The sequence below is a fragment of the Lissotriton vulgaris genome, chromosome 4_1 (assembly GCF_964263255.1).
Source record: "Lissotriton vulgaris chromosome 4_1, aLisVul1.2, whole genome shotgun sequence".
NCBI classification, from domain to species: domain Eukaryota; kingdom Metazoa; phylum Chordata; class Amphibia; order Caudata; family Salamandridae; genus Lissotriton; species Lissotriton vulgaris.
Genome location: NC_141691.1, coordinates 1,209,671,372 through 1,209,698,971, shown reverse-complemented (window position 1 = coordinate 1,209,698,971; position 27,600 = coordinate 1,209,671,372). Strand labels below are relative to the sequence as shown.

Sequence of the window (27,600 nt, the reverse complement as noted above, 5' to 3'; positions counted from 1 at the left end):
TGGGCAGCCACGTCTGGAGGTATGGGTTCTTTGCCCATTCGGTCCTCCAGGACTTCCTCGTGTGATCTTGATTCACAGACCCTCCTCCGGGGTTGGTATTGCTGAGGTATCTATTCTAAAGGTAATGAGTCTACAACTGGAAGTCTCTATCAAATGAACAAGTCACTTACCTTCGGTAACAATGTATATGGTGGAAACATTCTGGTTGTAAATTCCTTATTGCCCCACACATCCTCAGCGCTCTGCGAACTGATTTCTAGGAATGGAGACTCACCTGAAGGGCCCTAGTTTTGATGTACCAGTGGTCCGTGTCTTTCATGGCTCTGCCTTCTGTCGTGGTAAGTTGTGTTCAGAATCGATGTTTGTGTGCATGGGCAGCGTCTATGTAAGTCTTGCTACGTCATTCCGGCGCCCACGACAGACGCAGAGCCAACCCACGCCACCTACTGATGTGCGGGAGTGCTGCTGTTAAAAAATCTCCGGATCCAGACTGATGCCTGAGGGAAATTTAAAAGGTAAGTAATCTACAACTAGGATATGTCTCTGCCAGATACATAGTTACTGAAGGTAAGCAGTTTGTTCAACACAGCATACAGCCAAATAAGTATAGGCTGTATGCTCATTTGAAATGAGAGAAGATTGTAAATATTTAAGCCCTGCTACACCCCACACTTTCACCATGGTAGACACGTGTCTGTAGCACCCCAGAGAGTGCACATTAACTATATGGCTTATGTGAATGATACAATCAAAATAAAGGGCCAATGTTCCTCAGAGAAGACAGAGGGAGTCGATTTAGAGAGATAAGAGGGGAAGTCAGAGTGCTGTTTACTTGGTACCCTCACACATCCCGAGGGAATTCATGTTTCATCATAGGTCAGTGCTCCTTGTGGGGCCGGCGCTGCAATGCCCTATGGGTCCCCCGAAGGGTCACTTTAGCGGAGATCCTTTTATTTTCATGCAGTATGAGTGCCAAGTAATGCTCGTGATGTGATAGGCGAGTTAAAAGTGGCTGGAGGGTATCTGCACTGAGCAGGTTTAATGAAAGCGATCCCTCTGTCACAGTTAAATAACCAAAGGGTTAGGCGGCTGCTCGAGGATAATAATGGCCCTCAGTAGCTGTAAGATGCTTCCCTTCTTGTATTTAATATGATCCTCTATTATTAAAATATTTGTGTATTCATGTGTTGCAAACATGAGACGGATAGCTTATGTTTAGAACCATTAAATTATGTTTGTATTTCCATTATTTCTTATCAGCTCTTTGAGTCTAGTTTCCTGGTTCAGGGGTACTAATATTTTATCAGTGGCTTTCCATAACACTCAATGAATGTCATGTCTAATTTAGGCACATGTATGCTTTTTAAATTATACTTTGAATAGTTCTGCATTGCTTCATACACTGCTATATTTGCATATCTCTATCTCTCGTGGCTGTGTTTGCACACACATAGTTGCATGTCAGCTTCAGGCATGCTTTCAGGAAAATATTCACATGGGTTGACATTTTTCTAAAAGGATTATGGCCCTCATTATGATGCAGTTCAGACTGCAACAGACTGCTTGTTGGTTGTGTTCCGAATGGCATCTACTGCTGCAGTCCAACCAATGCATTGGGATACCTGTGGTGAAAGGCAGCAGTCAGAGGGACTGTGCAGCGCTTTCTGATGGGCTCAAGGAGCCCATCCGTCAGTCGGAAACTCCTCTAAATCTCTTAAGGATGGTGTTTCTGCTGTCAGGATTATGTTGGTTTCCGACCGCCTTTCCATGTCCGTATTTCCGCAATTGAAAGGCTCTCAAAAAGCAACATTGGGGGCCCCTAGCAGGCCCTCCTTCCCCCTGGCCCTCTGCATCTGGGCCTAGGGGGCAACTTTGGTGCCCCCTGAACATCCCTGCACCGTGTGGCATGCACTGTCAGGTGCCTGCCACACTGTTCAGGGATGTTAACAAACTCCCATTTCTCAATGGGAGCTTGTGCTGCAGGGGGTTTCCGCCTGCCGCACAAGCTCCAATTGAGAAATCGGAGTTTGCAACAGCACTACCGCACTATGTGCGTTGGATTGTAAGTGCAGATCCACTGACCTATGGTCAGGCGGTTACTCCACCTAAACGGTGATGGCCTTGTCTTTGTCCCCTAAACTTGCTTTTCTATCACAAAGTTGCTATGTATTCTAATACCCAGTTGCTATGTATTCTAATACCTAGTCCTTATGAGTTGTTTTGCTGCCTTTTGACAAGAATCAACCTAGCATGGTTCATTTATTTTGTTTTATGATTATTTTTATCTGATAGAGACTACTAACCGTGGGTTCCTTCACGTAGACTTATCCCCAGGCATGAGACTGGAGGGTAAGGAGGAGGACGGTGCCAAGCCAGGAAACTCTGGATGGCGGAGTCAGCCGGGGCATGGAACAACAGGCTTCCATCAAACTGAAGATCAAGGAGCCGCTCCCGAACATTTTCAGGGAACATGCCGTTCCGAAGCCAAGCATGGTGACGGAGCGCGACAGAGGAAGCCAAGGACCGGCCCAGCACCTCCAAGATGTCCAGAGCGGAGCGGAGAATGAACGGCGCCAGCTCCCATCCATCCAACGCATGATGCCGTAAATCCACCTGAACAGTCGCCTGGGAAGCAGTGGATCCCAGAGACTCAGCCGAGTCCCACAAACAAGAGGAGGCCCTAGCCAATACACACAAGGTGTTAAGGGCCCGCAGGGCAGCGCTGGTTGAGGCGAACATGTTGCGCCCCCCAAGAGTCCAGCCAGCGGGGCTCCCGGAACGGCGGAGTCAACAGTGGCGGCAGGGAGGGAAAAGCAGTCAGTAAAAGCGGACTAGCGCGGGGGCTCTCAGATGAAGCCCGCGATAGCCTGGATAGACCATTGACTGAGGATGAGCTAGGAATTGCTCTTGGGGAACTAAATACAGGGAAGGCCCCCGGCCCCAACGGCTTCCCCAGTGAATTCTTTAAGAAATGTCATCTCCAGCTGGGAACCCAGTACAGAGCGGTAGTAGAGGAGGCACAGGAACTGGGTTGCATGCCCCAAGACTGGAGACACGCTGAGGTGGTGGTCTTTCACAAACCTGGTCGGCCCCCGAGCAATACGTGTCGTATCGCCCAATCTCCTTATTGAACGTGGAGGCCAAAGTCTTGGCTAAGGCTCTGGCCAATAGATTGTTGCCATACATCCGGACCAAGCCGGCTTTATGCCCAAGCGGGCGACGCAGCACAATATTAGGCGGGCCAATGTCGCGGTCGCGGCGATTCAGTCATCCGGGGTGCAGGCGGCGCTTTTTTTGGCGGACATGGACAGGGCGTTCGACTCACTCAGCTGGACGTACCTCTTCTCGCTGCTGCCGTGGCTGAATTTTGGGCCGGTATTTCTGTCATATGTGAAACTGCTCTATACCGACCTTACGGCCTCGGTTCGGGTGGCGGGGGCGGTGTCATCGACCTTTCCCATCCAGAGGGGCACCAGGCAGGGTTGTCCCCTCTCGCCCTACTTATTCGCCATAGCCATGGAACCCCTGGCCGCCTGGGTCCGAATTGACGCGCAGATGAGGGGCTTTGAGTGGACTGGTGACCTGTCTGACCGCATGGCAATTTATGCGGACGACGTTCTGTTTTTCCTCACAGAACTCAATAAGTCCGGGCCTCGCCTCATGCTCATCCTACAGATCTTTGGTGAGACATCGGGCCTATACATGAATCCACGTAAATCCACTCTCTGGGTGTTAGGAAGGGGTCCGCCGGTCGGAGACTGGGCTGCAGAGATCCAGCAGGCCGCAGGAGGAATTAAATATCTAGGGGTGTTCCTTACCGAGATCCCAGCTGTTGCTTGGGAGCGCAATGTGGTGCCGGTTTGGGAACGGACTCAGGAAGACATTAATGTGTGGTCTCGTATGCCGTTGACCATCTATGGCAGATCGGCCATATTTAAGATGGTAGCCCTGCCCAGGCTGCTATATCAATTGCAGAACCATCAATACCCGATTCATCCCTCGTGGTTTAAGCGAGTAAACACGGTCCTGAGACAGTTCCTCTGGGAGGGCGGCTCCAACAGGGTGGCGCTGCGCACGTGTTTTCGATCCACATATGGAGGGGGGCTGGCGACCTCAGACGTTCTTTCCTATGACCAGGCGTCCCATCTCCTCGTCCTGAATGATTGGTGGTATGGGGACAGGGGAGACCCGGCCTATGCGCTGCAGAGACTACTAATGGAGCCACACACGCTGCTTTATGCGCCAAAGGAACGCAGGACCTTGCCGACGGTGACGCAGGTTGTGTTCGACGTCTGGCGGCGGGCGCTGAGGCGGATAGGATGGTGGCGAACCTTGACCGAGGAGACTCCCCTCTGGCGCAACGGCCGCCTCCCGGGTCTGGCTACCCTGGCGGGATACGCGGAATGGGATGCCATCGGCATCTCTAGGTTAGGGGATGTTATGGCTGGGACGACGCTTAAATTGTTCGAGGAGCTGAGAGTGGAGTATGACATGCCCAGTACGCAGTTTATCCGCTACTTACAATTTCGCCATGCCCTGGCTCCAGATCTGGAGGGTCTGACGTCACTCCCTGAGTTTAGCCCTCTGGAGGCCCGAATCTTTATGGGGGAGCTAGATACCCAAAAAAATTCTCGCATCTATCAATCTCTGATCATACATTGCTCCTCTGACTTATGCTCCCTTAAGGAGAAATGGCAGGAAGAGGTTGGCGCGGCCATCTCGATCTGCCTCCGGCTGATTCAATTTAAATGCTTTCACAGAGTGTACTACACACGGCAGAGGTTGTGGAAGGCAGGACTCATTACATCCCCAGAGTGTACTCGGTGTGGGAGCGAGGAGGGTACATTCCTCCATACAGTGTGGAGTTGTGGGCGCCTGGATAGGTTCTGGCGTGGTGTCTGGAATGGTCTGGATGAGGCGTTGGGCTGGGTGCTCCCGTGCACGCCGCGCTTGGGTCTGCTGCATGTGCTGGAGGGAGTGGGGGGCAACTTGTACAAGAGACATTTGTTACTATTGGGACTAACAATAGCCAAGCGCGACATAGCTAGGGCCTGGAAGGCCCCGCAGCCCCCATCACTTCTCGCATGGAAGAGAAGCCTGGACTTCTGTATGTGGATGGAGAGGCCCATATTTCTGGCCCGCGGCTGCCCTAGCAAACACTACAAGGTATGGAAGAGGTGGGCTGAATACAGGGGTCTTTGGCTAGAGCCCCCGATAGAGCAGGATCCGGATCCAGGCGTATGAGTGAGCTTGATGACCGGATGGGTGTGTGTGAGTAGCTTGATTAATCGAATGCCGTGCGGGGGGAGGGATCTGGGTGGGATGGGAGGGGGGGGTAGTGATGGGGGGTAGTTGGGGGGGGTTCGGGGGAACGGGTGGGGGGACTTGTTCTTTGTAATTGTTCCCATTGTTTTGACTACGAAAGTAAATGACGGATTGCTTTATTGTACAAATTTATTGATACCTGGCAGATACCTCTGGGGTACAGAGATCTGTGGCCACTTAAATGATCTGTCGATAAAATCTGTTTTGAAAAAAAAAAAAACGGACTAGAGGCAGAGGGGTGGAGGGAAAGACACGGCCATTCACGAGACGCCAGAAGGTGCCTGTGCAGAGGGTGTAGAGGCACTGGATCTCCTGAGGCGGGACGCCTCCAAGCCCCCGTCAAGGAAGCAAGATCACCCTCCCAACAGAGCCCTGGTGGAGAACCTCCAAGAGATGGTCCGCTGGGAAATGGGCAAACGGGTCACCCATGTGCAAAGTGCCCAAAGCCGTGGACACCATGTGAGCGAAGGCCGCACCCGCTTCAGTAGGGCCCCGCGGTGGAGAAAGCAACTCCTCCGTGGGCAACAGCTGCAAACTAAGGCGGCCGTCCCCGAAGCCAAGCGGGACGGGCAAAAGCCAGACCTGGAAGTCAGCAGGAACCGAAGAATGGGGGACCTGCTGCTCGTCCGACTAACACCTCAGCCTCAGGAATGGTGGGGAGCCACTCTTCGACGCCACTGGTGAAAAAGAAACCGCACAGCAGCCAGTCTACGGGGAGGACAAGACTAATATGCAGCCAGCCTCCGGAGAAAAGGGAGTGTCTGAAGACGAATCCACCGCACGACCTCTGTGTGGAGCCGTAGAGTCCGCCGCCTGAGGCAGGATGTCAACACCATCCGGCGCTGAGGGAGACGCCAGACAGGGCTCCTCCAGGTCACACCGCGTCGGGGACCGGAGTGGGGCCGGAGCCGAACTGGCCACGAGCGGCACCGGAACGGTGCCGACTCGACCTCCGCCAAGGCATCTGCCTCGTGGAGGAACGAGAAGGACCGGGTGAGTGACATGAAGCCCTCCACCAGCCTCGGCCCAGAATGTGGCGGAGGTGGCCCGGCGACCCATGCGGCAGCGCCAGAGAACACTCAACCTTCGACTAGCACTCCGACGAGGCAGCCGCCCGCGGGGAGGGACGTGAGCGGTCCGGAAAGGGACGAGGGGTCCCCACCCAGGCTTGACCCAGAGCGGGACGTGGAGAGGTCACTGATCCCTGTGGTGCCGCCCGGAGCAGCAGGAGCTGGCATCGTGGTGGAGGGGAAACTCGCAATATGCTTGGCTGGACCGCTCCGGTCCAGCCAAGCATATTGCTGCATCTACATTGCAGCGCCACTGCCAGAGAGCGGCGGTTCCCTGGCAACATCTGTGCTGCAATGGCGATCCGATCGCCCTACTCGTAATGGGGCAGTCGGAGCGCCTCCACGAGTCAGACTCGTAAACAGGGCCTAAGTTCTCTTTTCTCACATCTTTTCACAGTCCCTCTTTTTAGATCAATTTAAGCTATATTTATCTAACATTGAACAGGCTGAGAATGGGGTTGCCATTACCTTAGTAAAAAATATATTCTCTAAAGAAGTAAATAAGGAGTGAAAGATTGAAATCCCTTGCCTAAGATATATGTTACTATTATGCCTTCAATGTGCAAAAATGGAAGCCAGGAGCAAAGCATTTGTAAATTGAAAAGGGGAACAAATTTATAACTATTTTTGCAGGAAGTTAGGTCCACCTCAGAGTTTCAGTGTAATGTGCGGGACTATTCAGTGTTCACGGATATAATGAAGATACCCTTAACTGAGGACTGGTGTGACAGAAATGTTAATTTTTCATTCTAATCACAGCGTGACTTAGAAAAGCCCTTGTTTTTCTGTTTTATTGATTGGCTGGAAATGTCTGCTAACATATTTGTGGTATGCAGTATAACTTCCTTATACTTTGTATCCTGTGAAGTCTTAAGTATATAATTCTTGGGGAGGATCATGTCCCAGAATTTTTGATTTAAGAGTTTTGTTCAGTATGATAATATATCTAAATAAATAACCAAATAAAGCACAGAGAAACAGTATTAAAGTCCAAAAATATTTAATTTTTTTATTAGATGAAAATATCACAATTTAACAATTATTTAGCGAGATTTCATGTTTTCTCCGTTGTTGACAAATGTTGTTTTATAAAAAAAAAATTCAAAAAGTATAACACCAGAAAAAAAGGTAGATTTCAATAGCTGGTCCTTTCTTGATGTTACTTGAAATCTACGCACGAGACCCCCCCCCAATTGATATACAATTTTCAGTTGTATATGAGCTGAATAGAAACCTTCACCCCTGTTACTTGTTGTCTCTATTGCGAGAGAACATAAGTCGGTCAGTACTAGGAGTGTACTACAGGATTTTCGTTACACACAAAAGCCTTCATTTCTATTAGAAAAGCAGCTTTTTTTATTTCAAAGAAATTTTGGGGGAAAATAATGTTTGTTCTTCTTACTGTGATTTTGAACATCTGTTTTATTCATTCAGGGCAAACAGACCAAAAAGAGTCACTGCTTTCCACCCATGAACAGAGATCACCGCAAAGTTATCCATGATTTAGCAGAGGTATATGGCGTAGAAAGCGTAAGCTACGACAATGAACCAAAGCGCAACGTTGTCATCACTGCCATGAAGTATGTCTTATTTTTCCTATTTCCAAAAATGTACAGCCATAGTTTACATTTCATTTTATATAATGATGTTCACATGTGTAAAGTCTGGTTTGAGGCATATGAGCTGCTGATCGTACACTATGCATTAGTTTGCCAACTGGTGTTGGGCTTGGATGATTGCAGGTTGTTGTCTTCTTGGAGAAGTCTTTGTAGTCAAGATATAGGTGACTCCTCCCTTGGACAATACTGTGCATGGGCATCGGCTCCATCCTTAGATAGTTTTTTTCCGCCACTGGGTTGGATGAAAGTTTCTCCGCTCCGGCTAGAAAAACTTTTCCAGCAACTTTGAAGCGCAAAACTTCCACAATCTTCAAGAAACTACCTTCGACATCGAAGACAAAGCTTTTCGACGACATAACTTCCATTCTGGTCATCGAAGTGGGCCGTTAAGAAATGCCCGAAATGCCATGCAAAATTCCTGCTTAGCGATCATCACAAGGTTTGCAACCTCTGTCAATCGCCAGATCACAACGAGTCGACCTGCACAGCTTGTGCGTCCTACAGATCAAAGAATACCATCCGGATCGGAGGGCCCGTCGACATGAGATGAGGAGATCAGCCCAGCACCGGAGAATATCTTCGATGACGAGGTTCCGCTCGTTCCAGAAGATTCGCCGGATCTCCAGATCGTATCAGAGGCAGAGAACTCGGACGACTCGATTCCATCACGTCAACCCGTGAGTACCCCTGCCCCTGCACCGCATACACTGCCCAAGCCAAAGGCGAATGTCAGCACTCCGTCTAATGGGCCCAGTCGAGACCAAGTGCTCCCTCTTAAAGCCCAGACTTCGAGCTCGGCTCTGAGGAAGACAACTACGCCTTCAGGTGCCTCGGCACCGAGCAAACCACACGTGCCGATTCCACCACCTCCATCGGCACTGAAGGCCAAAGATGCTTCGGCACCAAAGCCAAAAGACTCTTCTGCACCGAAACCGAAAGATTCTTCGACGCCAAAAGCGAAAGACTCTTCGGCACCGAAAGCGAATGACCCTTTGGTACCGAGATCAAAAGATCCTTCGGCACCGCAGACTAAAGTAATACCGAAAGAAGCTCCGGCTCCGAAGCCGTCGACCTCCAAGGATAAAGATGAAAAGTCAGCTTCCACTCCGAAGACTCCCGCTCCGGTGACGACACCCGTAAAGCCTGATTCCGAGGTTCCTAAGCCCTCGGACACGCCTGCCAAGCCGAAAACAACACCTTCGGCACCAAGAACTTTGCCACAGGACACTGTAACACCTCCCAAGGCAAAACAACAAAAACAGCCTCTGTTGGAACCGAAAAAATCGGCGCCGAAGAAGGTTGTAGAGGAAGAATTGTTCAGACCGGATCCTAAACAAAAGAGGATCTACATAAACCCAAAGACTGGACATGTAGGTGCTATACTTCATAAAAAGAGACACGCAGAAACACCACCTACACCTGTGGTTCCTGCCAAGAAGGACTGTGCAACTTCCCCTATGCACCCTCCCTCTCCTGTATATCCTTCCTCTCCTATCCCTCCCTACATTTCACCCCAAATCTCTCCTGTAGCCTCTCCTGCATCCTCACATTCAACGCAAACTGATGAGGAGTATGACTTAAGTGGTGGGAAGGATCCACATGCGGACCCAAATACATATCCTCTAGATGAGGATGTCTATACTTTTCCACCACATAATGTGCCTGATGTCCCTGATCCACAGTTATACCCATCAAAGCCTTCTTCTCCAGAGGACAGTATTGGCTTTAATCACCTCTTACACAGAGCTGCTGTCTACCACAATGTTACAATACATTCTGATGACATTGAGGAGGATTTTCTGTTAGATACTTTTGAGCCATCACACAGATCTACCCAAATTCTTACCATGATCAAAGGAGTCATTAAGCATGCTCCAGAAATATTCAAAGATCCAGTATGCGCTAGGGTACTGAATCCAAGAATAGAAAAGAAATATAGGCCTGCACCCGCTGATCCAACCTATATTAAGGGACATCCTCCTCTAGACTCTTTGGTGGTGTCCAATGCAAGGAAAAGAGCTTATTCACAGACTTCTGGTGAAACGGCCCCACCTGACAAGGAATCCAAAGTTATTGATGTGTCGGGTAAAAGGATTGCTGCACAAGCCACAAATATATGGCGCATTGCGAATACACAAGCCCTTCTCTCACGTTATGACAGGGCTCATTACGACCAGTTAGAGACACTACTACAGCACCTTCCAGATCAATATAAAGATCATGCAACTGAGCTCATTCAAGAAGGCAAATTAATTTCAAATGCCACAATAAAATGTGCACTAGGTGTCGCAGACACAGCTGCGAGAGCTGTAAATACTAGCGTGATACTCAGGAGACATGCATGGCTGCGCATTTCCGGGTTCAAACAAGAAGTGCAAAGCACAATTTTGAACCAGCCTTTTAACCAAAACCAGTTATTTGGCCCAGAAGTAGACTCTAAACTGGAGAAAATTTAAAAAGACACAGACACGGCAAAGTCAATGGGAGCTCTACAGTCCACACAGACTAGAGGTTCTTTTCGTCGCTCCTTTTATAGAGGAGGCTGCAAGCAAACTGGAGCAAACACGACAACATCTTTCAAGATGCAAACACAAACATCCTCTAACAAAGGCTATTTTAGAGGAGGATACAGAGGCAATAATAACGAGGGAAGAGGTTGCAGTAACAAAAACAACCGCTCCTCCTCCACAACTAAACAGTGACTTCCCTCTGCTCCCCCAACAGCATTCCACTTCTGTGGGGGGCAGATTAACACAGTTCCTGCCTGTCTGGAACTCCATCACAACTGTCAGGTGGGTGAGACAGATTATCCAACATGGCTACTGCCCAGAACTTACAGCAACCCCCCCAAACATACCGCCCAGGCAGCGTCCTATGTCTACAGATCACCTGACTCTGCTTCAACAAGAAGTACTAGTACTTCTACAAAAAGATGCTATTCAACTAGTCCCATTAGAGGAACAGGGGACGGGGGTTTACTCGCTGTATTTTCTAATTCCCAAAAAGGGCAGGACACTGAGACCAATTTTCGACCTCAGGCCCCTCAACCATTACATACAATCAGATCATTTTCATATGATCACACTGCAACAAGTGCTCCCACTATTGCAACAAGGTGATTTCCTTTCAACGCTAGACCTGAAGGAAGCCTATTTTCACATCCCAATACATCCTGCTCACAGGAAATACCTATTTGGTGTCACAACAGCTCCACGGGTATTCACAAAGTGCTTATCAGTAGTAGCAGCACATCTCAGAAGACAAGAGATACACGTTTTCCCTTAACTGGACGATCGGCTCATAAAAGCCAAATCATTCCACCAATGTGTACAACACACTCAGCAGACAATTCAACTGTTGCACAACTTAGGGTTTACAATCAACTACACAAAGTCGCACCTAGAGCTTTCGCACATGCATCAGTATCTAGGAGCTACCATAAACACATCTACAGCTCTAGCGTATTCCAGTCCAGCCAGGATACGGAGCATTCAAGCCTTAGTCTCAACTTTTCAACGACAACAGTCTCTCCAAGCAAGAGTGTTCATGAGATTGATAGGCATGATGGCATCTTGCATCTTCATAGTGCCACATGCAAGACTGCAAATGCGTCCATTACAAGAATGTCTGGCACAACAGTGGAATCAGGCTCAAGGTCATCTCACAGACCTGGTGTTGGTAGACAGCCGTACGCATCGCTCTCTGCAATGGTGGAACACCAAAAACTTGACAAAGGACGGCCGTTCTTCGAGCCTGTTCCACAAATAGTGCTCACAACAGACGTATCCCTCACAGGATGCGGAGCCCATCTCCTACACCACACTACTCGAGGTCGATGGAACAACCAACAAAAGCTGTTGCATATCAACCATCTGGAGTTGCTAGCGATATTCTTAGCACTCAAAACTTTTCAACTTCAAGTACAAAACAAAGCTGTCTTAATCCGGACGGACAATATGACAGCGATGTACTATGTACAAAAACAGGGGGGGACACACTCTCTGCAACTGTCCCAGCTCGCACAGAACATTTGGAGATGGGCCATTCCTCAAAACATATATCGGTTAGCGGAACACCTTCCAGGGGTTCACAATCAGATAGCGGATTTGTTAAGTCGGCAGTCACAACAGATTCACGAATAGGAACTACATCCACAAGTTCTTCAACCATTAATCCAACGGTGGGGGCACCCACACATAGACCTGTTTGCCACCCACGAAAATGCAAAATGCTCAACCTTCGCCGCCAGGTTCCCACACCCACGGTCAGAGGGCAATGCAGTATGGATGAACTGGTCAGGCAGATTTGCGCACGCTTTTCCGCCTCTCCCCCTCATTCCACTAGTGGTGCGTAAGCTCAAACAACAGTCTCTCAAGCTCATTCTAGTAGCTCCCACATGGGCACGCTAGCTGTGGTTCACCACACTACTAGATCTCTCTCTAGTTCCACATCAAAAGTTACAGCTCACACCCTCGCTGTTAACCAGAACCATGGAGAAATAAGACACCCATACCCAAACTAACTGAATTTGGTGATCTGGCTCCTGAAGTCTTAGAGTTTGGTTATCTTAACCTACCACCAGACTGCATGAATATCAATAAAGAGGCTAGGAAACCCACTACTAGAGCGTGTTATGCCTCCAAATGGAAAAGATTTGCAATATATTGCAAACATAATCACATTCATCCACTGGATGCTTCCATCCAAAATATCATTTGTTACCTTTTACATCTACAAAGGTCTAATTTGGCACACTCTTGCATACGCCTACATCTTGCAGCAATTGCAGCCTATTTACAAAACAGACAACACCTGTTTCTTTTTAGGGTACCTGCAATCAAAGCATTTATGGAAGGATTAAAAAGAATAATCCCTCCCAGGCTGCCACCTTCCCCAGTATGGAACCTAAATCTGGTCCTTACGAGACTCATGGGACCCCCTTTTGAGCCTCTGCATAAATGTGAACTGCAATTTCTCACATGGAAAACTGCTTTCCTTGTTGCTATCACCTCTCTCAGAAGAGTAAGTGAAATACAATTGTTCACTATAGAAGATCTATTCTTTCAAATACATACTAATAAAGTGGTTCTCAGGTCTAATCCGAAATTTCTTCCAAAGGTTATCACACCTTTTCACCTAAACCAATCTGTAGAGTTACCTGTGTTTTTCCAAAACCCAGACTCTGTAGCAGAAAGGGCCTTACACACGTTAGATGTTAAAAGAGCTCTGCTATACTACATAGCTAGAACTAAATCCTTTAGAAAGACAAAACAATTGTTTGTATCTTTATCTCCTCCACACAAAGGCAACCCTATCTCTAAGGGTGGGATTGCCAGGTGGGGGGGTAAGTGCATACAGATATGCTATCACAAAGCTAAACGCACACTAACAGTTCCTCCTAGAGCACACTCCACTCGCAAGCTAGGAGCCTCTATGGCTTTCTTAGGAGATATACCATTCGAGGACATATGCAAGGCAGCAACATGGTCTACACCACACACCTTCACTAAACACTGTTGTGTTGATGTGCAAGCCAAGCAGCAAGCTGCAGTAGGCCAGGCTGTCCTTAGGACATTATTTCAGACTACTACAATGGATACAAGCGACCACCGCTAGGGGAGACACTGCTGCACAGTCGATGCACAGTGTACGATCTGCAGCTCATATGCCTAGAACGGAAAATGCTACTTACCAGTATGCATCTGTTCTTGGCATGTAGAGCAGCAGATTCGTACACGCCCTCCCGCCTCCCCGGACTTGTATCCATTTCAGTTCTCATCTTACTTAGATGCACAGGCATGGACATTCTTTTTTTTTTTCTTACTGTATCTCTACTAACTCCATCATTTCCCATCATGGCGAAAAACAATCTAAGGATGGAGCCGATGCCCATGCGCAGTATTGTCCAAGGGAGGAGTCACCTATATCGTGACTACCAAGACTTCTCCAAGAAGACAACAACCTGCAATCATCCGAGCTGAACACCAGGTGGCGATCTAATGCATAGTGTACGAATCTGCAGCTCTACATGCCAAGAACAGATGCATACTGGTAAGTAGCATTTTCCTTTTCATAGCTGATTTCAAAATATTGAAATGCATATTTTTTCCTGTGTTGTATCTTTTGAGATTCCGCTATAGACCGCTTTAACTGTCTATGAGACTTCATGTTACCAATGCGTCAAGAAAGTACATGTAAAAAGTAGTAGAAATTAGTGAACTTCAGGTCCTCCCACTCAACCACAGGCGTTCCTGCATTTTTCATTTCGTGAATTGTTGCAGGGTTCCATTTTTGTTCACATTCGTCATGGTGCTCGAATATTCATCTTGTTACACCATAGAAGCAACATAATGTGTAGCTTGAAATTCAGAGTCCGCATGTGGTCTTTGATTTTTTTTCTGTCTTTACTGCTGTAGTGATAGTTGAATTGCTGGATTATGTTTTTTTCTATCATTCTCAGAAAAGTTTCCCGAAAAGACGGCAAGCTAAGGCTGTTTACTAATCACCTTTACAAGTTCATTACATTTTAATTTGGTGTCTTGGTAACAGGTTGTTAGATTTACTGCTTTTCTGTTCACAAAGTAAAGGCAAGCTTTTTAAAGCTGCACTGAAAATATCAGCCCTTTGTCAAAAGTATCTACTTTGCAATATTTTGCTATTTATACCTTTTAAGTTCACCACGTAAAGTACAAACTTCATATGACTCCTTTTACTTACACTGTTCTTTGATGGTACAGTTCAACTCTGCTAACAGTCATTTCATCATGGGCCCTACACCCCGCTTCCATACTGAAGCCCAAGAGGTTGCTTCATTGCAGTGTTTTCGCTATAGCATAGCTGTGAGCAACACAGAAAGTAGCCCAATACAACTAAACAGTTTAGCAAATAAAAGTCAGAACTTTTGGCGTTCCTTGTGTTTTTCGTTTAATATATATATATTTGTGTGACAAAAACAGCACAATCATGCAAAAAACTGTAAGTTATTCATCAGTTGACACGGTCTTCTCATCCAGGCATACTTTGTATCCACAGACAGACTTCTGTAAATTCATACAATGGTACCTCTTAAATGATGTATATTTTTTAAATGAGATGAAATCAGTAAGTTAATTACCTTGGCAATTAAGGAATGCAGGTCATTAGGTTTTGTTGAATGTTACTATTATGTATAGAAGGCATCATGGCTGTATCTGGTAATACCAGTTTTCCATTGGTTTGTAAAATAATTTGTGTACTTTAATATCCTTATTGACCTATTGGCATCATCAACAGATGCCCTGTAATAGTTTTAGGTCGAGCTTAAGCGGCAGTGTGCATACACTGCTCGCTCTGCGAGGCATGCAGTAGTCCAGTATAGGGAGACAAGCTGCTCTCACTCTCCGCCCATGTTTTTCATTGGCTTCTGTGTTTGTCCTTTGTCAATTCTGTCTTGTTATTGATAATGAGGATTGTTGAGTCCCGCCTTATCATGCCATGTCGCCATTTGTATCCTTCCGTGACTACTGGCTCCTTTAATTCAAGTGGTACACTGTACGGACGTTTTCAGTGCAATAAGTCTCGCGTAAATGTAAGTTCTCTCGTATGGCAAATGCTCTAGCAGTCCTCCGATAGTCCTTCTTGGTGTTGCACAGCATCATCACCTCCTCCCTAAAGATAATGCTAGGTTAGGGAGCAGCTGCCGACACAGCAAGGCGGTCTTCTTATGCCTGAAGAGGGTGTCACCCCCTCTACAGTATCTCAGCTCGGAGACATGATCAGTCTAGAAACTTTACGCAAAATCATTTTAACAGAGCTTTTTCAGATTTTATTTCCCACTCGGAATCCCACATCCTTCATCAGAGAAAGTGCTGCGCTGTTACGTGCAGCCGAGGGTTTCAAAAGCGCCTCTGGCACCAGGGGTGGGTAGAAGGAGCTGGGCGCTTTGGTTTCTGCACCAAAATTGTTATGTCGATACTGCTCCTGGTGGGGGAGGGCAGGGGGTGCTTGTGAACGATAATAATAAAAGAAACATGAGTCAAGGGTGCAGCAAGTAGACATGTATTTGAAAGAGTGGGATTGTTTTATGGAGCAGAATAACCGCCTTGGCCCTGTCTTTGAACATACAAAACGCTACGTGACTTCTTCGCACATACGCAACGGCACGCTGACTTCCTTGAGCAACTGACAAAACGCCAAGGTCATTATATCTCACGCAGGCTTTTGCACATTTCATCTTCTAAACCTAACTGGACGGGTTTCAACAAAAGTGCAGAGATCCCGGTGAATTCCACTGCGCTGACCCGGAATAAAAGAGGCAACTTGCTGCCAAGCAGGCCTGTCAATTGGAGACTGTCCAGTCCTGCCCCGCCCCCTGGTTTAACGCTTCATGGCAGGGGTGTGTTTGGGGGGACACGCAGGTACCCCACCAATATTCACACAGGGGCGCAGAGCTGTGCGCTAAGCCGGTGTGCCTACTGCTAAACTCACAGGCTTTTGTGGGCTTTGAATCCAGTCACCAGTGCGAATTCCTTCACATTGCAATGCAGCGCGTCATTAAAAAGGGGAGATGACCGTCCAGGGAGCAATGTAGCCGCGCAGCGTGGACCGAAGGGAAACCATTCAGCCGCCATGTTTTATTTGTGTTTATGTGACCCAAGCTTCTATGCCCAGTCTGAATGGAGGAGCCGGACTGGGTACATTCTATGTCCCTGGTAAAATTCACTAGAAGAACTTTTATTTACAAGGTTGGAAGTCAAAAGGCCTTTTGGGTACCAAAAATAAAGAAATGTCCCTAGAAATTCAGGGCAATTATTCAACTCATTTTGAACAAATTAAGACAATATAAAAAATAAATAAAAATAATAATAATAGAGGCGCACAGGGAGGCGGCGTTAATGCACCCCAGAGAGGTAGCCATAAAGGCGAGGCTTCGTCTTATCCAACTTAAGAACCTGCCCGCACTTATTACAACCGCGATTGGCTACACAGAATGGGGTGGGCTGACTGTTCAGCCTGTCTGACTCGCCTCGGGACTAACAGTGACTTTTTCCACACGGTCTGGACTTGCCCTGAGCTGCAAAGGTATGGGACGCAGGTACTTAAACTACTTGGCGGCATTATGGGGTGACGCTACCCATGGAGCACCGTTTTGTGATACTCTGCATACCAAATGACGTAGATATTACCAGAGTGCAACTAATTTTCACCTTCCTAGGGCTGGTAGTCGCTAAAAGAGATATAGAGCGGAGATGGGGGTGGCAGACCCACCATACAGGAATGGACAAAAGGAATGGACTTATAAATGGTGGCTGAACGTGTCACGTACCACAGTAGAAGATGTCCCAAGAAATTCCACCAGATCTGGAACCCTTGGAGACAATAGTTTGGGTTGGACATTGGAGAAGACACACAACAGTCCATAACGCATACAACACAAGGAACTCACACGGTTGGGTCAAGATGAGGACTGACGTAGGCAATATCACGAGTTGACATATGAGGTCGCCTTCAGAAATCAAATGGACTCACATGGTAGTCAACTGGAGATACGGGTGGTGTTTATACTCTTACAGGTATTAGAAGAGGGAACGGAAAGTGGCGATATTATCAGAGATTGTTTCTTACCATAGACGTTCACTTATTGTAGACGTATCATGCAATGACTGTATCGTGCTAATTGTTTAGTTGGAAAATATATAAAAATTATAATAATAGAAGTGCACACGCGAGCAAAATGCAGTGTAATGACGAAAGCACGTCAGCTGTTGTTGGTTATTGCTCTTATCATTATTATTACTGATATTATTATTATATTTGTGTAGTTTCAGTTGGGACAATTATTTATTATTGCAGTTTCAGTTGTAACAATTGCATTCTGGAATGATAGAATTAGAAATATACCAACCGCAAAAAACAACCATTCTAATGTGTTCTGTAGTCATTTTCATCAAAGGTCTTTATTTGGTCAAATGTAAGGCCATAAAAGCACATTTCAAAACACATACAAAATTCAGTCATAAAGCACATATTAATACAAGCAGGAGTCCGCTTAGTGAATATCATCTACATTCCCGGTTGAAATGGCCATTCACAAGTGTTTTCCCCTGAATCTTCCAGGGACCAATATGCTTTTGGACGTTATGTTGCGCACAGCAGGTGGGAAGAAACATCAGGCAAAATTCGCCAATAAAATAAAAACGCCAACAACGGGAAAAGACCTCCCTGGGCAGTAAGAACCAGTCACAGGAAACCAGCGGAATCGACTAGAATTTTACTAGGGGACATTTCCTTAAAGTTCAAAATTACGAGACGGGGTCAACAAAAGCCGAGGGGGAAAAACAGCAGATACTAGCGATCCACATTTATTTACTACAAACATTTATGTTTTTATATTTCTGGCACTTTCCGACTCTACGCCGCCTGGCCTCGGGGCTATGGGCTACCTGGCTGTGTATTATCCTGTATGATCATTTTGGTTATTTCTCATCTATCAGTGCCTGTGGGTAGACTTACTCGATTGTATTCTCTATACTTTCCGCAATAAAAATACTTTTAAAAAAAAAAAGTTAAACATTACATATGTCCTTACCTGATTCCAGCAGAATCCACTTGAAACTGGTCAAAAGGAATTTGTAACTGGGCGCAGAACCATGGGATGAGGTTTCACAAGCATTGGCGTGTTGGGCATATCACCAAATACATGATGAATGCTCAAAGTCTGCACTAACACCCGGTGCAATGCTGTGCATGCACAGAGGATTCTCGGGTGAATCGTGGAAGGGAAACTGGGTGTCCAGTAGTGAGATGCATATGTATTCAGCAATAAAATGTGTGTATTCAAAGACACACTTACACACATTCCTGCTGATTTGCACGCAGTAAACGTGTTTACAAACACAGGTAAACACATGTATGTTTGTAAGAACAGATACATCTACATGCATGCAGACATGCTTTCAAATACGCATAAATGCGCACAGACATATTCACATGCATGCATGCATACACATACAGTGTGCTCTTGTGCTCTGTGATCCCACTATATGAGGGCGGCCACAGTGTGCTCTGCATTACTAGGGCCTATTGTGCATTCACTATGTGCTCCTGTGCTCTCTTCTCCCACTGTCTGAGGGTGGCTGTATGTATATTCTGTACTAAGCCGTTTTATGCATTTAACTGTGTGCTCTCTGCTTCCACAGTATGAGGGTGGTCACACAGTTTAGTCTGTAATACTAGGCCCTGTTGTACATTCACTGTGTGCGCTTGTGCTCTTTGCTCCCACTCTATGAGAGCTGTCACATAGTGTACTCTGCTGCACTAAGGTCTTTTGTGCATTCACTGTGTGCTCTCTGTTCCCACTTTGAGAGTTGCCACTGCTGCACTAAGGCCTGTTGTGAATTCTATGTGTGCTCTCTGCTCACACTGCATGATGGTGCTCACTGTGTACTCCGTATCACAGTGGTCTGTTGTACATTCACCGTGTGCTCCTGTGCTGTCTGCTCTATCTGTATGAGGGCGGCCACAGTGTGCTCCGCATCACAGTGGTCTGATGTGCATTCATTGTGTGCTCTTGTGCTCTCTGCTCCCACTGTATGAGGGTGGCCACAGTGTACTCTGCAGCACTAAGGCCTGTTGTGATTTCACTCTCTGCTCCCACTATATGAGGTTGGCTCCTTGTACTATGCTGCACTAGAGCCTGTTTGGCATTAACCATGTGCTTTTGTGCTCTCTGCTTCCAGCCTGTAAGGGCGGCTACAGTGTACTCTGCATCACTAGGATCTGTTGTACATTCACTGAGTGCTCTTGTGCTCTCTACTCCCAATGTATGAGGGCGACCATAGTGCACTCTGTTTCACTCGGGTTTGTTGTGCATTCATTGTGTGCGCTGGTGCTTCCTGCTCCCACGGTATGATGGCGACCACAGCGTACTCGGCAGCACCAATGCCGGTTATGCATTCAATGCGTTATCTCTGTATAAGGTCGATCATTGTGTACTCTATGGGGCCAATAGCTGTGGCGCATACATTGCGTGTTCTTTGTGTTCTATATGACGCAGTGACTATTGAAACTACTAGGGGGTGGGAGGGGGGTCATACTTTTCTGAGAAGGATTGAGTTTACGAACAGGAGAAATGGTAAAAAGGACAGATACAGACGGAATGTGCCAAGAGACCGAGAAGAAAGAAATCAAATGAAAGGTTGGACTCTGAGAGGCCAAGGTAGAAAATGTACATGGGCCGTTCAGACGGAAGCATGATACAAACACACATACCTACCTACACAGAAAATAGATAAGTTAGGCAGAAAGACAGAGCGACTGATCTGCCGGCTTACAGGAAGATAGACGGCCTTACAGGTAGGTAGGTAGGTAGGTAAGTAGCTAGGTAGGTAGGTAGATAGATAGATAGATAAATAGATGAGAGAATAGAATGTGAGGAGAGAGAAACAAGGGTGGAGGTGAGCTGACAGATCTGAAAGGAACAGGTTAGTATTAGATTCCTTACCTTAGAATATCCCCAGGCGTCAGACTGGATCCGGAAACTTTTGCGTAGCAGTACCCTTGCGCGTCGGTAGGTGTCGTCTGCGGCTCCGCGTCCGTCGTCGGCGCGGGGATGACGTCGCCAGACTACTTAGACGCCGCCCTCGCGCGCCAACGTCAGTTCTTCTTTTTTCCATGCCAGCAAGCGCCGATCCGGAAAAAGTGGTACCCTTAGTCAATTTTTGACTAAACTTTTTCGATCATTTTTTATCTTTTTTCGAAGTCTATCGACTTCGACGGTGCTGGTAGGGATGCCCGGGTTCAAACCCTGCGTCGACTGATGTTGGTTACCGACCCCCATCGCCGGTGTCTTCACTGTCTGGGCCTCGACCACGACGACAAGGCCTGCTCCGACTGCCGGGCCCTGATGTCCAAAGCTAGACGGGAGCAGTCCCGCAAGCGACTCGAACTCCGGCAGTTGGCCCGCGCCGCTCGAGTTCCCAGTCCGCAAGGAGGTTGAGGGACCGGTCGCGGGGTCAGAGCCACAATAGCTCCGGGAGTCTTCATCGGTCTTCGGGCTCAAAGTCCTCAGGTAAGGGACACAAGAAGTCGAGGAGACGTCATCGCTCTTCTGACTCCCCCTGACGCTCGCGTGATGCGGCCGAGGGTTCGGGCGACACCGCCCTCGCGGCTCCGCCGCAGGCGTCGCATCCTGCTTCATACCTGTCTGTCCCTGGGCAGAATGCGACGCCGGAGGAGATCGAGGGCCATGAGGTCGCTCATTCCTCCGTCTGGCTCCGCGGCGCCTTCAGGCCCAGCGGCTCGACGGGGGGGGCCCAGCCGGTCAGGTCCTTTGGCCCCGACGCCGTCGGGTGCTTCGGTCCCGACGCCGCCGGCGACTTCGGTCCCGACGCCGCCGGCGACTTCGGTCCCGACGCAGCAGGCCCCAGCAGGATCCGGTTCCGGATCCGGGTTGTCGCCGGTCGACCTTATGACCTCGCCGATGCCGCCCCCCTGGGTTTTGCCTCCGGCACGGCCGTCCCCGATCCCTCCCTCGATTCGGGTCCGGCGTCGGACCGGTTCCGCTCTCGACGCCGATGGGAGATTTTTACTTCTATGACCCGGCCCCATCCTTTGGCCCTGAGTTTCAGGACATGGGTGGCGAGGGGGATTGGGAGGGGTCTGAGGAACCTCTGGCACAGGAGTGCCAGTCTTATCAGGACTGGGCAGGTGAGCTAGGTGAGGCCAGTGGTCTAGACACCTCGCCAGACACTGGTTTTGTCTCCCCTCCTACCGTGGCTATGAAGGAGGGGGCTGCCTATAGTGTGGTGGTGACGCGGGCGGCCAAGGCCTTGGGCCTGGAGCTCCCCGTCGCGGCCGTGAGGACTAACCTCCTCACTGAGGTCCTTAAACCGCAGGCAAGCTCGGCCCAGCCTCTGCTGCCGTTTAATGAGGCCTTGTCTGACGTTCTTCTGGGCACTTGGTCCAAGCCCGCTACAGGTCAGCCTGTAGATAGGAACGTGGCCAGACGCCACCGCCCGGCTCCGGGCGACCCTTGCTTCCTGTCCACCCACCCACACCCGAGAACCTGGTCATCCAGGCCTCTAACTCCCAGACGGCATTCCCGACGGCTCCCCCCGATCGGGAATCCAAGAGGTATGAGCAATACGGGGAAAAAGGTATTCTCCTCCCTGAGTTTGGGGTTGCGGTCAGTCAACACTGCGTTCCTCTTGGGCCGTTACACCCACTCTCTGTGGGACACGGTCGCGGACGTGCTGCCACAATGTCCGCAGGGGGTCTGGACTAAACTCGCCCAAGCCCTTGCGGAGGGTCGAGATGCAGCACGGTATTCCATCTGGTGTGGGCTGGATACCACGGACTCACTGGGCAGAGCGATTGCAACAACGGTGGCGATTCGTCGCCAACCCTGGTTGAGGTCCGCCAACTTTTCGGCTGATGTCCAAAACACCCTTATGGACATGCCGTTTGATGGCCGTCGCCTCTTTGGCGACAAGGCAGACCATGCGCTTGAGCGCTTTAAGGACTACCGGGCTATGGCCAAGTCCTTGGGCCTCTCGGCCCACGCCAGGAAACGTCTGCCTTTCGCTCCTGTTGTTGCCAAGGAAAGGGTGCCCCCACACGTCCTGCCAGCCACGGGCCGCAGACTACCATCCAGCGCGGTGGCGGACATGGAAACCGCCGTGGCGGCGGTCGGGGACAACGGCGAGGCCAATCCACACCTGCCCCTGCAGCATCCGCCTCAAAACCCTCCTAGTCCGTGCTTTCAGGCCCATGTGACGCCAGTGGGGGGCAGGGTTCGCCATCACCACCTCCACTGGCGCACTGTCACATCGGACAAGTGGGTGCTGCAAATCGTCCGAAGGGGCTACTCCCTCCCCGTCGAGGCGACCCCTCCAGCCATGCCAGCACAGTACCACCGGGTGTCGGGGGATTACTTGAAACTTCTGTAGGAGGAAGTTACGGCCCTCTTGGCCAAGGGGGCCATTGAGCGCGTTTCTGGGCCAGAAGTAGGGTGTGGTTGTTACTCTCACTACTTTCTGGTACCCAAGAAGGGCAAAGGGGGCCTACGCCCTATCTTGGACCTGCGGAACGTCAACGGCTTCCTCTGGAAGGAGAAGTTCAAGATGCTGACACTGGCTCAGGTCTTAGCTGCCCTGGACCTAGGAGACTGGATGGTAGCGTTGGACTTGCAGGACGCTTATTTTCATATCCCCATCCTGCCGGCCCACCGGCGTTACCTTTGGTTCACGGTAGGCCACGAGCACTTTCAGTTCACTGTGCTCCCCTTCGGCCTTACCAGCGATCCACGGGTGTTCACGAAAGTGATGGCGGTGCTCGCAGCTCATCTGCGCATGTTAGGGGTTTCAGTCTTCCCCTACCTCGACGACTGGTTGTTGACGGCGGGCTCGCCCCAGACAGTCGTCAGCCACCTCCAGACGATGGCGGATCTCCTGCACCTGCTGGGGTTCTCCATCAACGTGCCGAGGTCACACCTGTGTCCCTCTCAAAAGCTCCTCTTCATCGGAGCGGTTCTCGACTCGGCGCAGTTTCGGGATTATCCCCCCGAGCAGAGGGTTCGGGATATTCAGGCTCTGATTCCGATCTTTCAGCCTTTATCCCGAGTCTCGGTCAGGTTGACACTGCGGCTTATGGGGCTGATGGCTTCCTTCATCCTTCTGGTGCATCACGCCCTTTGGCAGATGCGGGCTGTGCAGTGAGACCTGAAGTTTCAGTGGGCACAGCATCAGGGCAACCTGTCCGACCATGTCCTGATCTCGGAGGGCACTGCGAGACAGCTGCTGTGGTGGCTCAGGGACCGCGATTGGGTCAGCGGCAGATCCCTCTCCCTTCCCCAACCGGAGCACGTAGTTGTGACGAACGCGTCCCTCCAGGGCTGGGGAGGCCACATGGGAGAGGCAAAGATCAGAGGCCTCTGGTCTCCGGCGGAGTCCTGGCTCCATATCAACCTTTTGGAGCTGCGGGTGATTCGTCTTGCACTGAAGGCATTCCTCCCCTCTGTCCGAGGGAGTGTAGTGCAGGTGTTCACGGACAACACCACCGCCATGTGGTACTGCAACAAACAGGGCGGGTGGGGTTGTGGACCCTATGCCAGGAGGCTCTGCGCCTCTGGCAATGGCTGGAACATTATGGCGTGACCCTGGTGGTTCAACACCTGGCAGGTTCTCTGAACGCCAGGGCGGACGAACTCAGCCGTCGGTGCATGATGGATCACGAATGGCGTCTGAACTCGGACGTGGCGCCTCTTTCAGCAGTGGCGAGAGCCTTGGTTAGATCTGTTCGCCACAGAAGAGAACGCGCAATGTCATCAGTTCTGCGCATTGGAATTATCAAGGCGGTATTCGCTCGAAGACGCTTTTCGTCGCGAGTGGAGTTGCGGTCTGTTGTACGCCTTTCCGCCTATACCACTTCTGCCCAGAGTGTTGAAGAAGATCAAACGCGACCGGACCCAAGTCATCTTTGTGGCTCCGGACTGGGCACGAAGGTACTGGTATCCCGAGCTACTCAGTATGTCGGTCGATCGCCCGGTTCGTCTGCCTCTTCAGGAGGACCTTCTGTCGCAGCAGCAGGGGACGGTCCTCCGCCCGAACCTGTCCAGTCTCCACCTCCATGCTTGGAGATTGAGCTGCGACAGTTGAGGCCATTTGACTTGCCTCCTGAAGTCTGTAATATCATTCTGGCGGCCAGGCGGCCCTCCACTAAGTCGGTATACGCCTGCAGGTGGAACAGATTTGTGGCATGGTGCACAGCAAAGGCTGTGGATCCTCACTCTGCCCCTCTTTCTGAGGTTCTTCTCTTCCTTCTTTCTCTTGCGTAGCAGGGCTCTGCTCTGGGCACTATCAAGGGCTACCTTTCTGCCCTTTCAGCCTTTCTAAGGCTGCCTGATCAACCATCTTTGTTCAAGTCCCCTTTTGTAAATCGTTTTCTGAAGGGCATCACACACACGTTTCCACCTGTTCCCTTCGTGATGCCTCAGTGGGACTTGAACCTGGTTCTTACTTTTCTGATGTGCCCTCCCTTCGAGCCACTTCACAAGTGTCCTATCCGCCTTCTTACTCTGAAGACTGCTTTCCTGGTTGCCATCACCTCTGCCAGGATGGTGAGTGAGCTCCAGGCTCTATCCTCTAAACCTCCTTTCCTTTCTGTCCATCCGGACAAGGTTGTGTTGCGGACAAAACCCTCTTTTCTGCCCAAGGTAGTCACAGCCTTCCACATCGGGCAGTCCATCACCTTGCCCACCTTCTCTCATTGGATCGTGTTGTGCATCCAAGCGTGCTACTCTATGGCTAAAAAGGAACCTCCTGTTGGGCTGAGGGCCCATTCCACTTGGGTCAAGGCGACTACTACTGCCCTGGGCAGAGGAGTCCCCTTGCAGGACCTTTGTCAGGCAGCTACGTAGGCCTCGCTGCACACGTTCGCAAGACGCTACTGCCTGGACTGCCAAGTCCGGAGGAATGGCTTCTTTGGCCGTTCCGTCCTCCAGGGCTTTCTAGTGTGATTATTTATTCACAGACACATCCTCCGGGGTTGGTATTGATGGGGTATCTATTCTAAGGGAAGGAATCTATCACTAACGTGTCGCTTTCAAATGCACAAGTTACTACTTGTGTAACGATATATCTGTAAGAGACATTAGTTAGTGATAGATTCCTTGCCGACCCACCCATCCTCCCCGTTCTGCGAACCGATATCTAGGGTTAAGGTCATCCCCTTTCGGGGCCCTAGTTTCAATGGCATCAGTGTTGGTTTTTAACATGGCTCTGCGTTTCTGGCGCGGAAAAGCTGTGTCTAAGAACTGACGTCGGCACACGGAGGCGGCGTCTAAGTACTCCGACGACGTCATCACGGCGCCGACGACGGACGCGGAGCCGCAGATAACCCCTATCGACGCGCAAGGGTACTGCTACGCAAAAATGTCCGGATCCAGTCTGACGCCTGGGGATATTCTAAGGTAAGGAATCTATCACTAACTAATGTCTCTTACAGATATATTGTTACACAAGTAGTAACTTGTGCAACGTCCCTAGAAGACATCTCAGTTTGCCACTTTTTAAGGTGTTAAAAATAAGGAGATGTGAATGTTGCTGAAAGGCTGTGAGGTTGTGTGGATGCAGATAGTTTTTATTGACATTATAACTTGTACTGATTTGGGTGATTGTAGTGAAAGCTTTAATCGTTATTTTATTGCAGTGATTCCTTAGGCGATATGCCATTTTCTCTTTTAATTTGTTTTTTGGGTGGGAAGGGGTATTAATTGTCAGAAAAGTCTGATGAATGTATATTTGTCTTTCTGCCTGTGCTTTTATGCTACACAAATGTAGTGAATAACGATTTTTGATTGATTGAGTAGAGTTATTGGTGCATCTGTTGTAAATGTTGACTACAAGAATAGGCTTATGATATTTTTGAGTGATCTTAATTGCATGCAAATATGGTGAGCATGTTGGAATTTGCTTTAAGTCACTCAAGCGGGGAATTTTTGCCCGCCCTCCTAATCCCCCTGAGAATCTACCCGCTCTTTTTTTCTGAGTCAGAACTTGGGAGTTCGTATAATCTACTCTGTGATATTCTTCGATATCCCAAGGTTCTTGGAAAATACAAAAATCAAATGTGTCTATAAATGATCCCCAGTTATGATCATCTAATTTTGCCCTTAGTCCAGATAAATTACAGCTCATCATTGATACCATCCTTGATATGTGGATTTCCTAGAATGACCTACTGCTATTTATTGTGCTGCAATGTGATTTATGGGAGAACTGTTAGAGTGTCCTCTAGATCTAATTTCCATGGAATTCTCATGTATTTCGGTAACAGTTAAATGTCTGGTTTTATCTGGTTTCCGTTTGTCTAGCGCAATTGTTTGTGCTATATTCATTCACCTGGTGGCATGGTGTATTAGTGTGGGGGGGTTGTAATCATTTGCAAATGATTGAAACTTGAGCCTTTGTACACAAGAGTCTTGACAACTTTGGTGTAGGGTGGATAGATTGGGTGTTCCTTTCTCTGCACCCTTTCCGATTGCCCACCACCCCTTCTGTAGTCATTGGAATGGTAGCAAATTTTGGGGCACACCCCTTAAAAAAGGACGCTCTGACCTAAACTCAACCTGCAATTTATTTTCCCAAGAGTCATAAGAACACAATTAGTAGGAGGCTTTGAACTGTATACCAGACCTTCTGGGTGCATCTGTTCCAGTGCCAAGCATGGTCAGGCCTTCAACAAGACCAGCCTCTCGCAACATGATTTTTTAACTATCCTGATTGTGAGAACAATCGGGATAGTTAAAAAAAATCACGTCTGAGTGAATGATTGAGTGGCAATTTTCCATATGCCTGATCCATTGACCACTTTGTTCTTGAGAGCAATTTCATCTTCAAGGCATGCTGGACTTTAGATACACATGCTGTGCCCACTTCTGCCATCTGGTGTTTGGCCTGAATGTGAGCAAGTTCACTTCTTTGAAAAAGTCTTTTGAGCCACGAGGTATGGTGACTCCTCCTCTTGATGTTAATGTGCATAGTCATCGACTCAGTTGCTAGATTGTTTTCTTTCCACTGTCCCGGTCGGACGTGTGCTCCAGTTCCCCA

The 27,600-nt window shown here is 48.9% G+C and overlaps 1 protein-coding gene across 1 annotated transcript in view; it reads left to right on the top strand.

The window, feature by feature from the left end:
- The window catches only part of NFX1 (nuclear transcription factor, X-box binding 1), an 892,403-nt gene that overhangs the window by 794,611 nt on the left and 70,192 nt on the right, over positions 1-27,600 (top strand). Inside the window, exon 22 of the mRNA XM_086965422.1 lies at positions 7,830-7,975. Within this exon, the coding sequence (XP_086821548.1) occupies positions 7,830-7,975 (146 nt within the window). The remainder of the gene's footprint in view (positions 1-7,829; positions 7,976-27,600) is intronic.